This window comes from Bufo bufo, chromosome 3 (genome assembly GCF_905171765.1).
Source record: "Bufo bufo chromosome 3, aBufBuf1.1, whole genome shotgun sequence".
Classification (NCBI taxonomy): domain Eukaryota; kingdom Metazoa; phylum Chordata; class Amphibia; order Anura; family Bufonidae; genus Bufo; species Bufo bufo.
The window spans coordinates 576,766,020-576,779,458 of NC_053391.1; the positions used below are offsets into that span (position 1 = coordinate 576,766,020).

Consider the following 13,439-nt stretch of genomic DNA (forward strand, 5'->3'; position numbering starts at 1 on the left):
TGCGCTACTAAGGTCCAGAAATGGACAAACAGAACACGCAGACAAAAAAGTAGAATAAACCAGAGTTGTTAGAAATGGGTCAAAACCAGATAGGCCACTCAGGAACAGGGAAATAAGAATACACGCAAGTGAGCCAAAATAGCCTATCACTGGCAATGGTTACATGACAATAGGAAATTTAAATAGACAGCCAGGCCCCAGACTAGAACCTGATTGGTCCGGTGACCTGACTCTCCACAGGTCAGACACCAACCTAAAAAGTGATAGGGCAGATAAGCTGTCATTCAGCCCACTGCCTGACTCCCCCAGCAGGAGAAAGCAGAGCGACCATGTCATTGGGGGACATGGCTTTGCAGCGTGTCTCTCTCACCATGCAGAAGCTGAGGATTGCGCTGCTCGAGCCTGGACTGGCGATTCCATATAGCAAAAACATTATCATCACCATTAAATACCTATTATTGATTTCCTTTTGCAATTAGATTTTGCATTGCTTGTTGCCATTTTTGCTTATTTTGATGTTACTTTTCTGTTACTAAACTTTTGAAATAAAAAATATAATTTTATGTGCTCTAAGACAAGGAATATTTGTGATATTAACATCACAAAAGCATCACCTAGAACAATCACAGTGTAGAAATTGCAGGATCCTTGTGCTCTTTATAGGAGTCAGATGGTAAAGTGACAGACAACAGGTTCATCTGTTTGGAGACAGACATATCATTATAGTCAGAAGAAGCAGATAAGGTTAATTGTCTGGGTCACTTACATAGCCAGGACTCATGTCCAAAAATACATCAGCGTAGTCTTCATGGTCAGGATCCCTCTGTGTCCGCTGTCTACGAACAACCTGCTCCATGTCCTCAGAGTAATAAGGAAGTAGTGAACTGGGAGCTGTTAAAGTGTCAGCATTGAAATGCAAGGGGAGGGCAATAAGTACTTAGGGGTAGAATGAGGAAGGAACAGAATAAAGCTGTACAAGAACTGTAAGATCAATGCTCTAGCAGTCTTAAATTAAGAGAGATGCTGCGTCTTGATGTCATTTTACTTTTTCTTTTTACTATTTATGTTGTTTTGCTTGTACATTATAATGAATTTATGAATATATACAGACCCATCAGCAGAGGTCAACACAGAGGGTTCAAATTCTCTCTCTATAAAGAAGTCTTATCTTACAGTAGATATATTAGAGATATTTTCTACAGTTTAAGAATTTTCATAAATTAACCTGTCAGGTGACTTCTGCTGCCCTATGTAAGCACAGCATATGATGGAGGCAGACAATTTGAGCTCTGTGATATATAGGATCATATGAGTTGGAGCAGCAGTAAACAGTCGAGTAAATCCTGACAGGACTCCTAGGAGAGAAAGTGAGAGTCCTGATTACTCCACCCACAGACAGTGATTGACAGATCCCCCTGTATCAGTGTGGCAACAGTCAATAATCAAGAGTAATCAAGACTCTTACTTTCTGAGTCCTGTCAGGATTTTGGGTGCCTCGCAAATGACCGATTTTGTTACAGAAATTTCCGCGACTGAAAATCTGTTCCATTTATCTGAATGGGGTTGTTTTGGTGGTAAGCACGTGGATTTCTGCAAGTCCCATTAAGATGAATGGAATTGATTTTCAATAAAAGACATTTTCTGCCACTAAATCTGCCACATGAGAAGGCAGCCTTACTCTGCTTCAAATCATATAATCCTATATATCACAGAGCTCGGCCTCTCTCTATAAGTCACATAGGGCAGCAAAAATTACCTTATCTTTAAGGCTAGTGAGCATAGCCAGAGGAGCCCATTGTCCATAACAGGACCCAGCGGGGATCCAGTCTCTTTCCTGAATTAGTGCATTTGTTAGGACGTACCTAAGGCAAGTACAATGGACAGCTTTAGGGGTCTTTATTAGGCTTAAACAGTCTATGCGAACTGTTATGCAAGCCGGTGTGGACCCTATGCGCCACTGACCGGCTATACCCTGGAGGGGAGTGACTAAGTAACTACCTGGTCTTTACTAAAGCCTTTGATGGTGAGGATAGGCTTGTGCCATTAGAGTAGTTACCAGGTAACCTGCATGGGTTCTGGCGCAGCAGCAGACGTGGAAGCCTGAGGAACTGAAGACCACTGGAAAGAAGACACTGGACGATACAGTCTACTCTCACCTGCTACCTCCTTAGCACGTTCCTGGAAGGGCATATCAAACCAGGTGGCCAGGTAAATAAGGTCATCCAGTGTAGAGGGGACATCCCGACTGGCCAGTTCATCCTTAATTTTCCTGGAGAGACCCTACTAGAAGGCAGCCACCAAAGCCTCATTACTCCAGCCCAATTCAGAGGCAAGGGTCCAGAACTGGACTGCATACTGGCCCATGGACTGACTTCCTTAGCGCAGCCATAGTACAGAAGACGCGGCTGAGGTATTGTGTCCTGGCTCGTCAAACACCCTACGGAAAGCCTCTAGGAAGGCCTGTAGATCTATAAGACTGGGTCACTCCTCTTCCAGAGTGGGTTGATCCAGGACAGGGCCTCTCCTGTAAGGTGCGACATTAAAAAAGTGGACTTGGATCTTCCAGAGATTAACTGATGCAGCAACAGTTCAAAGTGCAGCGTGCACTGATTAATGAACCCCGTGCACTGTTTAGGGTGTCCATCAAAGCTTGGCAGAGATGACACATGGAGGCTAGATCCTGGCACATAGGGAGTCAGCAGAGCAGGTGCCAGGTTAGTCGCTGCAGTAAGAGCTGGTGGTGCAGGGTTGGTGGGTGTCAGGTCATTAAGGAGCATGTTCACATTGCGTAGATAGGACAGAATCTGATCCTGAAGTTCTCTCTGCTGAGCCATCTCCTGGTTCTGATCAGCGGGGTCCATGGCCTGAGCAAACTATTATGCAAGCGGGTGTGGACCCACTGCGCCACTGACAAGCTATACCCTGGAGGGGCATTAACTAAATAACTACCTGGTCTTTACTAGAGCCTCAGATGGTGAAGATAGGCTTGGGCCATTAGGGTAGTCACCAGGTACCACTCCAGAGCAGTCCCCGGGTCAGTGGCAGCTGACCTGGGGGTCAGAGATACTGGAGCAAAGCACCAAGGGAAAAAACGTGGTCAGAAAGTCCGGAGTCGGGGCAGGCAGCAATCAAGCAAAGTCCGTAATCAAAGTCTAAGGTCAGGGGCAAGCAGCAATCAAGCAAAGTCCATTTAATCGAGAAGCAGGGTCCTGTACACAGAAACTTCACCTTCACACAAGGAACTAGACTGGCTAGTGACCAGGATTGCTCAGGTGCCTTCCTGAGGCATAAAGCGCCACACATCTTGGAACCCAGCCATAGGCATGGGGCGTAGATACAACAGTTAAATCTACCTGTTGCCCGCGCTTGTCAGCATGGTACACGGCAGCAGGAGGGAGTGAGGGAGCCCGGCACCCGTACCCGCATGTAGGGGCAGCAGTGCAGCATGAAGCACTGGTCTAACACTAATCCATTATCTCCATACTGATCAATAGACAACAAACTGCACCCCTTCCCTGTGTTAATTCCACATAGTAGTAATAATCTTTACTAATTGAGGCATGAGATGTAGAAAATACATAAACTTCCACCTCTATTCATTTATATAGTACAATGTATAACAAAATGTTTAATATTAATTAATAACATACATTTCACAATAAAAATTAATGAAATTATTTTCTCAAATCTTTCTTGTAGCCCAGGGGTAGGCAACCTTTAGCACTCCAGCTGTTGTGAAACTACGACTCTCAGCATGCCCACTTGCTCTGCTCCTCTCATAGGTCCCACAGAAGTGAATTGAGCCTGCTGGGAATTGTAGTTTCACAATAGCAGGAGTGCCAAAGGTTGCTGATCCCTGTTCTAGCCTATGGTAGAGCAATCATGACTATGGATACATTATTCAGGGCAATATGCAAATACAAGGCACATTCACTAAGCAGCAACCACCTGCCCTACTAGGGCACTAGATATCATGCATGGGCAGATCCCCTTTAGGGAAGCCCTACTGAAGGTCACCATCAGGGCAGTACTGGTGGTACTGCAGTCATGGGCCTGTAGCAGCTGGGGGGTCTGGGCCTAGCCACTTCAGGTCTGTGACATCGTCAACTTCGTTAGTATTCACTTCAGCATAGTGAATGCTAATAAAGTTACGTGGCCCTTCCATTCGATGTGGGTTAGGTAACGGGCCCTCTCCCAGCACACAGACTTCCACTAAACAAATTATTTTGTAAGTTATTATAGAAAAATCTATCTTTTGGTTATGGCAGAAAAGTTTAACTGTTTTTCCATGTTTTTGTTTACCATAAAAGAAAAGCTGGAAAATAAAAGTAACATTTTTCTGCCATAACCTTTACTAAACAAATTATTTTACAGGTTTCTGTTGCAAACGGAACCCTCTATATCGCAGGCAACAGGTTTAGCACTAAATATGGAAGTATACTGTTATAAGGATAGGATTTTATGTCCCTAAAGGCTACTAAATATTATTACTGGTTTCTTAACAGCATTATTGTTTAGTAGCTTAGAATTCTTATAACAGTGCAGTTCTATAATGTACTGACAGACCTGCCGCCTTCCCAACAGAGACGTGTAAAATAATTTGTTTTGTAAAGTTGATGGCAGAAAAGTTTAACTTTTACTTTCCAGCTTTTCCTTTATGGTAAAAGAAAAGCTAGAAATTAAAAGTTTAACTTTTCTGTAAAATTTATAAAAAAAATAACTGAGTAAAAACCATTACAGTAAATGCATTTTGTAACATGCTTACTATTAAATATCACAAAACAGTATTTTGTATCCATGCAATCAAAATAACCTGTACAATATACTGAACACATTATTTAAAGGGATAAGTAAACAGTGTATATAAAAAGGGTGCAACTTTTTTCCCCTGCATTTCACCTATAACAGTTGATAGAAATTAAAATCTTATTTATATGTATGGTAAAATGGCCTGACGCAAAAAAAAATGTATAGCTGTTATGGCTATGAATCTGAGAAGGACCGTGGGGGGCCAAGTGGTTTGCCCATATGGGGCCTAGAAAAACCTGTTGGCAGCCCTAGTCCTCCTAGGACTCAGATGATCCCAAGCCATTTCAGCACTGGACTCCTGTGATCGGCTGATTGCCAGGAAGGCTACATTTGAAAAGATCACTTTTCTAGTAGGACATATTCCCATCTTGACAACTTCTTCTCCATAGTAATAAACTGATTTACAACAGCCCATCTGCTGAAATCCATGACTATCAGCTGTTATTGTCAAGGGAAGCTACGGGGAATCCACTCATATGAATGGGTGACTATAATAAATTGTTATGTTGGGTCTACTAGAATACGAGCTGCTCATGCCATTAGTGAGGGTCCAGTCAGATGTTGCATGGACAGGTCTAAAAGAACATACGGATGTAGTAGAGTTAACACACATGCTTTATGAGACGTATTATCTAAACTAAATGCGTTAAGCAAACATCTTCAATTGCTTTTCAATGGCTTTTGTTTCAAGATAACGCGATGAGTTAAGAAATTTGAGTTGAGTTTGTGTGTTAACCCTGCTACATCTGTATATGATACTAAAAATACAATGCTCATATTGATCATTACCTCTGGCTGTTCTTTGGATGGGCAATCATCACTTTCTTCAGTTGATTCACAATCTGCTGGGGGCGTCACTGCCTGTTTATGAAGAGGAGGTATAAATGGAATCACATAAGGTTAATATTACTATAAAGGGAGTTTTATAACGCAACACAACCATTTAGTTTTAAGCAGTTTTAAACATAGCTTATGGCTATGTTCACAAGGCAGTTTATGGCACCAGAATTTGGGCACTGTCTCTGATCCAAATTTCTGGTGGCGGCCGTGTGGTGTCTGCCTCCTATTGTTTTCAATGGGAGGTAGCACTGCAGTGGAGGTTTAAAGCCGCAATGGAACCAAGAAGGGATATTCCATTCAATGGAGCTAAGCCACAAGCAGGTCCGTGGCATCCAATGTGAACAACCGCGTCAGCAACGTGTAAAGATAGCCTAAGAGAAAATATGGGGTGCAGTAGTAATATCTTGTTAAAGGGGTTATCCCATGATTAATAGAAAAAATGAAAATCAGGCATCATATAGAACATGACAATCTATTTCTAACAAAGCTAGAACCAGCCCTGTACCTCACATGGATCCAGAGATCTCCCCACTTATTGCTCTGCTAGATTTATACCAAGCTGACAGCTCAAGGGGAGTGTCTTTTCTGCTGCAGCTAAGGGGGCGTGTCCATGCTCTCCCTATCACAACTCAGGAGGATGGAACTGAGCATGTGCGGCCTTGTCAGTAAAAAGGACAAAGAAATAAGAAAGAAAAAAACTGTAGGTGGCGCAATACAGATACATTTTATTAAATAACTCAGTGACTAAACAACATTTTTAATTACATGCAATTACAAAAGTACTGAGATCCAGGTTTGAAAACTGTAGAATATTTTTTGTGGGACAACCCCTTTAAAGCTTACATTAAGATGTATAGATATAGTATCTAGGAATATATTATCTCTAAAAGTTTCTGGCAGCCTGTCTACCCTATTAAAAGCATCATTATTACCTGCACCCGCTGCTCCTGTCCCCCACCCCGACTCCAATGTCTCCATCTTTCGGTCTGGTTTGTTTTCTGCCTATTCAGTAGGTGAGTCATACTGCCAGCAACCTTTAGACATTATGCATTCCCAGACAACCCCTTCAAGATCATTGTTGAGAAAAAAAGGGAAAGTACACTACACTATAGTCTGTTGAAGGAACTCAACTAACGTGTTAATGTTTTTTTAGGGACCCTCACCTATTAGACGTATGGGGAGAAAAATAATAAAGAATTTATTAAATATAAATAGGGAAAACTGAATATCACGTCTGTGACAAACAGGCTTCCAGACTCCAAAAGGTGGTGTAGGAGAGGGATTAAATCCACACCACTGTTATAGAGTCCGGACTAGAATCCTATACAGCTAGCACTGCGGTGCTAATATGAGCTGATCAGGAAACAAGACACGGCTCAAAGGGTTAAACCAGGCACAGGTATGTCAGGTGTGGATCAACCTGGCTGGGCGATGTGGGATAGCTGACGAGTGGATCAAGCCCTCTTGAGGGTAAAGCATCCACCAGAGGCCACAGTATTGTGGACGCTCACTCAGCCATCTCCATCAGCCCAATCAGCCAAGGTGTAATGATAATCACAAACCCTATGTACACAAGTCAGCTGTTGCGCTGCCTGAGTCAAGCAGACACCCTGCCTAGAGAGCCGTGTAACAAACACAGGATCACCGGCTCAACGCGTTTCGCTATGGCCATATGAGCCACAATTCATCAGGAGCGAAGCGAAGTGTTTAAACAGTATTTGCCTGTGGAGCAGAACCGCCTCACACTGTTGTGTGTAGAGGCATTCGGCGCTGTGATGGCCGTACGCGGCCGCATGAACGCCGGCCAGATATCCAGTCAGCCCCGCCTACAAAGGGGGCGTGTGTTAGCGCTCGGCCGAATCGGAGAAAGGTGCGTCATCTGACTTACACCCCCGATCCGCCCAGAGCCCTCCTTACATCACACACCTCCATGCTGGCACAACAAGTGCCCATGTATACAGGAGGAATCGAAAGTCGCGGCTATATAAGATATGTCACCTACACGCCTAGCACTAGTGTCAGCTATACCGGAGGAGCCCAAATTGGTGACATCAAGGAAAATGTAAGTGCATCCTTGAACAGAGCCATATATAAAGCGGCGTAAATTAAAAGACAGTGACAAACATAATGACATACATGCAGAGACAAGCCCCTCCTCCATAAATCCAGTATGTCTATACAAGCAAGGGAGGGAAGGGGGGATCATGGAGGTACAAGAGGCATTTATAGCTTGTATAGTGGCCAAGGTCTTAAAACAACCACATGCACGCAAGAACCAGGAAGGTATCCATATAGTGGTGTGACTCAAATGAAGCATGAATACGAAATTGCTTTATTTAGCCCATTAGGTTGAATGGTTTGCAATCTGAAGATCCACATCGCTTCTTTTTGGAGCAAAAGTGTGTCCATATCTCCACCGCGTATGGATCTTTTGGGCATAACAATACCCTGGACCCTCAGAACATCCGGATTCCCTGCGTGCATTTCCCGCACATGACGAGACACCATAGTGTCCCGTGAATTCCGGATGTCTGATAGATGTTCCCCTATCCTCCGTCTCATTTCTCGCTTTGTCTTGCCCACATACTGGAGCCCACAATTGCATGTGATAAGGTATATTACACCCACTGAAGTGCATCTAATGAAGGACCGGATCTTGTATCTTATTCCACTACTCACACTAGTGAAAGAATCTCCTTTAGTAATGAATTTACATATGATGCACGAACCACAGGGGAAATGACCTTTCGCAGAATTTTTGAGCCATGTTTCAAGAGTGGGCCGGGTGTAGAGACTATGCACCAAACGGTCACGTAAATTGGAACCACGTCTGTACGTGACCAATGGGCGATCGGATAGGGATGATCCAATGTCAGGATCCGACTGAAGAATGGACCAATGGTTCTGGAGGATTTCTTGAACTTGGCGGTGGGCTTTGTCGAAATTGGCCAGGATACGTGGTGTCATATCAACATTATCCCTATTTCTAGGGGTCAGTAACTGGCTACGGTTTGTACTCATGGCGTGATGGTACGCCTTTTTCAGGGTATACTCTGGGTATCCCCTGTTTGTAAACCTGTGTTTCAGATCTAAAGCTGCGGCCTTAAACTCACCAAGCTCGGAACAATTTCTCCTGGCCCTGAGATACTGTCCCTTAGGGATACCCCTTCTCAGGGCCAGGGGATGTCCGCTCTCCCAGTGTAGGAGACTGTTGGTCGCCGTTTGTTTCCTAAACAACTTGGTAGTAATACGTCTATCAGCACCTATTGAGATGCTGAGATCTAAAAACGTAATTGCGCTCTCCTGTATCTCAGATGTAAAAAAGAGGCCAATTACGTTAGTGTTTAGGATCTCCACAAATTCAAGAAAACCCTCTCTGGTACCATTCCACAATATCAGAACATCATCCAAATATCTAATCCACAATTGGATGCAGGATGTATATGGATCCATAGATTCCGAGAAAACCACCTCTTTCTCCCACCAGCCCAGGAAGAGGTTTGCGAAAGTAGGGGCACAGGGACTGCCCATCGCAACCCCCCTGAGCTGGTGGTAGATACGTTGATCAAAAAGGAAGATGTTCCGTGTCAGGATAAAATCCAACAATTGCATAACCAAGGCATTATGGCGGCGACACTGGTCCCCTCTCTGCCGGAGGAAAGTCTCCACCGCTTTACACCCCAACTCAGTTGGCCAATTTCGACAAAGCCCACCGCCAAGTTCAAGAAATCCTCCAGAACCATTGGTCCATTCTTCAGTCGGATCCAGACATTGGATCATCACTATCCGATCGCCCATTGGTCACGTACAGACGTGGTTCCAATTTACGTGACCGTTTGGTGCATAGTGTCTACACCCGGCCCACTCTTGAAACATGGCTCAAAAATTCTGCGAAAGGTCATTTCCCCTGTGGTTCGTGCATCATATGTAAATCCATTACCAAAGGAGATTCTTTCACTAGTGTGAGTAGTGGAATAAGATACAAGATCCGGTCCTTCATTAGATGCACTTCAGTGGGTGTAATATACCTTATAAACATGCAATTGTGGGCTCCAGTATGTGGGCAAGACAAAGCGAGAAATGAGACAGAGGATAGGGGAACATCTATCAGACATCCGGAATTCACGGGACACTACGGTGTCTCGTCATGTGCAGGAAATGCACGCAGGGAATCCGGATGTTCTGAGGGTCCAGGGTATTGTTATGCCCAAAAGATCCATACGCGGTGGAGATATGGACACACTTTTGCTCCAAAAAGAAGCGATGTGGATCTTCAGATTGCAAACCATTCAACCTAATGGGCTAAATGAAGCAATTTCGTATTCATGCTTCATTTGAGTCACACCACTATATGGATACCTTCCTGGTTCTTGCGTGCATGTGGTTGTTTTAAGACCTTGGCCACTATACAAGCTATAAATGCCTCTTGTACCTCCATGATCCCCCCTTCCCTCCCTTGCTTGTATAGACACACTGGATTTATGGAGGAGGGGCTTGTCTCTGCATGTATGTCATTATGTTTGTCACTGTCTTTTAATTTACGCCGCTTTATATATGGCTCTGTTCAAGGATGCACTTACATTTTCCTTGATGTCACCAATTTGGGCTCCTCCGGTATAGCTGACACTAGTGCTAGGCGTGTAGGTGACATATCTTATATAGCCGCGACTTTCGATTCCTCCTGTATACATGGGCACTTGTTGTGCCAGCATGGAGGTGTGTGATGTAAGGAGGGCTCTGGGCGGATCGGGGGTGTAAGTCAGATGACGCACCTTTCTCCGATTCGGCCGAGCGCTAACACACGCCCCCTTTGTAGGCGGGGCTGACTGGATATCTGGCCGGCGTTCATGCGGCCGCGTACGGCCATCACAGCGCCGAATGCCTCTACACACAACAGTGTGAGGCGGTTCTGCTCCACAGGCAAATACTGTTTAAACACTTCGCTTCGCTCCTGATGAATTGTGGCTCATATGGCCATAGCGAAACGCGTTGAGCCGGTGATCCTGTGTTTGTTACACGGCTCTCTAGGCAGGGTGTCTGCTTGACTCAGGCAGCGCAACAGCTGACTTGTGTACATAGGGTTTGTGATTATCATTACACCTTGGCTGATTGGGCTGATGGAGATGGCTGAGTGAGCGTCCACAATACTGTGGCCTCTGGTGGATGCTTTACCCTCAAGAGGGCTTGATCCACTCGTCAGCTATCCCACATCGCCCAGCCAGGTTGATCCACACCTGACATACCTGTGCCTGGTTTAACCCTTTGAGCCGTGTCTTGTTTCCTGATCAGCTCATATTAGCACCGCAGTGCTAGCTGTATAGGATTCTAGTCCGGACTCTATAACAGTGGTGTGGATTTAATCCCTCTCCTACACCACCTTTTGCAGTCTGGAAGCCTGTTTGTCACAGACGTGATATTCAGTTTTCCCTATTTATATTTAATAAATTCTTTAATATTTTTCTCCCCATACGTCTACTCAGGCAGATAATTTTTAAATATTGGACGTAAAACTTCTTTACTAGATTATTGTGAACACCCTCACCTATTAGCCAGACCAGAGAAAGTCTACAAAGAACAGATCACTCTCTGGAGGCACATGACTCATGAACAGCCGAACAGCGCCATCTATTGGTTTCATAGTCTTATGACAAGACTATTACTCTTGTCAAAAGACTATAAAAACAATAGATGGCGCTGTTCATGATTAGTGTAGATCCGAATTTTCCATGCAAATGGTTTTTCAGCTGAAAAACAAGGCAGATTCTGCTAAATTGCATGTAATTCCCATATGCCCATGTTTATGCAAATTAGTTTTTACATGACAAAACTGTATAGAAAGGTTATTGAATATTATGTTAGGACAATCAGAAAACTTTTTGGCACCCCAATGATATTGATCTAGGTGCGCAGGTCAACCCAAGCCATCCAACAGATCTGAAGTAACTTTGAGGCTTACTGGCTCTCAGTCAGATGAGAGCTGGTTTGGAATGTCTCATAGTGCCCAAAGCTGCCATTGTAAGGTATGCTGACTCAGCCTGTCATCTGTCTCATGGATAGATTGATGGCTTGCATATACCTGGCTTTTGGCATATAGCCTTTGTGTGGTTGTCTGATGTATGTCCTAGATAAGAGGAGTCTAAGACGCATCCAGCCATCCTCTTAATGCTGTTTTAAAACCATTTTGATGGGGTTTCCATCAATTTCTAACCTTTTTTTGTGAACCAGACACCCTCTCTTCTTCAGAGCAGGGGGTGCCTGGTTTAATGCTCGGGTCTCCCATTGACTTTCATTGTATTAAATTGTACTCGAGCACCCGCAGTATTCGGCTGAGCACTCCGATGTGCAGAGCATAGCGATGCTCGAGCCGAACAGCAGTTCGGCCGAGCCTGCTCGCTCAACACTAATACCTATAACTGATACAGATATCCGCACCTGATATAGTCCACAACTGATGACCTATCTGATTTACTAGTTTTAGTATTGCCACAGTGCATCAAATATACAGTCAGGTCCATAAATATTGGGACATCGACACAATTGTAACATTTTTGGCTCTATACACTACCACAATGGATTTGAAATGAAACTAACAAGATGTGCTTTAACTGTCAGCTTTAATTTGAGGGTATTTACATCCAAATCAGGTGAACAGTGTAGGAATTACAACAGTTTGCATATGTGCCTCCCACTTGTTAAGGAACCAAAAGTAATGGGACAATTGGCTTCTCAGCCGTTCCATGGCCAGGTGTGTCTTATCCCAATTACAATGAGCAGATAAAAGGTCCAGAGTTCATTTCAAGTGTGCTATTTGCATTTGGAATCTGTTGCTGTCAACTCTCGAGATGAGATCCAAAGAGCTGTCACTATCAGTGAAGCAAGCCATCATTAGGCTAAATAAACAAAACAAACCCATCAGAGAGATAGCAAAAACATTAGTCGTGGCCAAAACAACTGTTTGGAACATTCTTAAAAAGAAGGAACGCACCGGTGAGCTCAGCAACACCAAAAGACCCGGAAGACCACGGAAAACAACTGTGGTGGATGACAGAAGAATTCTTTCCCTGGTGAAGAAAACACCCTTCACAACAGTTGTCCAGATCAAGAACACTCTCCAGGAGGTAGGTGTATGTGTGTCAAAGTCAACAATCAAGAGAAGACTTCACCAGAGTGAATACAGAGGGTTCACCACAAGATGTAAACCATTGGTGAGCCTCAAAAACAGGAAGGCCAGATTAGAGTTTGCCAAACGACATCTAAAAAAGCCTTCACAGTTCTGGAACAACATCCTATGGACAAATGAGACCAAGATCAACTTGTACCAGAGTGATGGGAAGAGAAGAGTATGGAGAAGAAAAGGAACTGCTCATGATCCTAAGCATACCACCTGATCAGTAAAGCATGGTGGTGGTAGTGTCATGGCGTGGGCATGTATGGCTGCCAATGGAACTGGTTCTCTTGTATTTATTGATGATGTGACTGCTGACAAAAGCAGCAGGATGAATTCTGAAGTGTTTCGGGCAATATTATCTGCTCATATTCAGCCAAATGCTTCAAAACTCATTGGACGGCGCTTCACAGTGCAGATGGACAATGACCCAAAGCTTACTGCAAAAGCAACCAAAGAATTTTTTAAGGGAAAGAAGTGGAATGTTATGCAATGGCCAAGTCAATCACCTGACCTGAATCCGATTGAGCATGCATTTCACTTGCTGAAGACAAAACTGAAGGGAAAATGCCCCAAGAACAAGCAGGAACTGAGGACAGTTGCAGTAGAGGCCTGGCAGAGCATC

The 13,439-nt window shown here is 44.1% G+C and overlaps 1 protein-coding gene across 5 annotated transcripts in view; it reads right to left on the reverse strand.

Moving 5' to 3' along the window:
* ARHGAP9 (Rho GTPase activating protein 9) overlaps nt 1-13,439 on the reverse strand; it is a 223,264-nt gene that overhangs the window by 102,404 nt on the left and 107,421 nt on the right. For all 5 annotated transcript variants that reach the window (XM_040425737.1, XM_040425734.1, XM_040425736.1 and 2 more), the window contains one exon: nt 5,599-5,670. In XM_040425737.1, the coding sequence (XP_040281671.1) occupies nt 5,599-5,670 (72 nt within the window). The remainder of the gene's footprint in view (nt 1-5,598; nt 5,671-13,439) is intronic.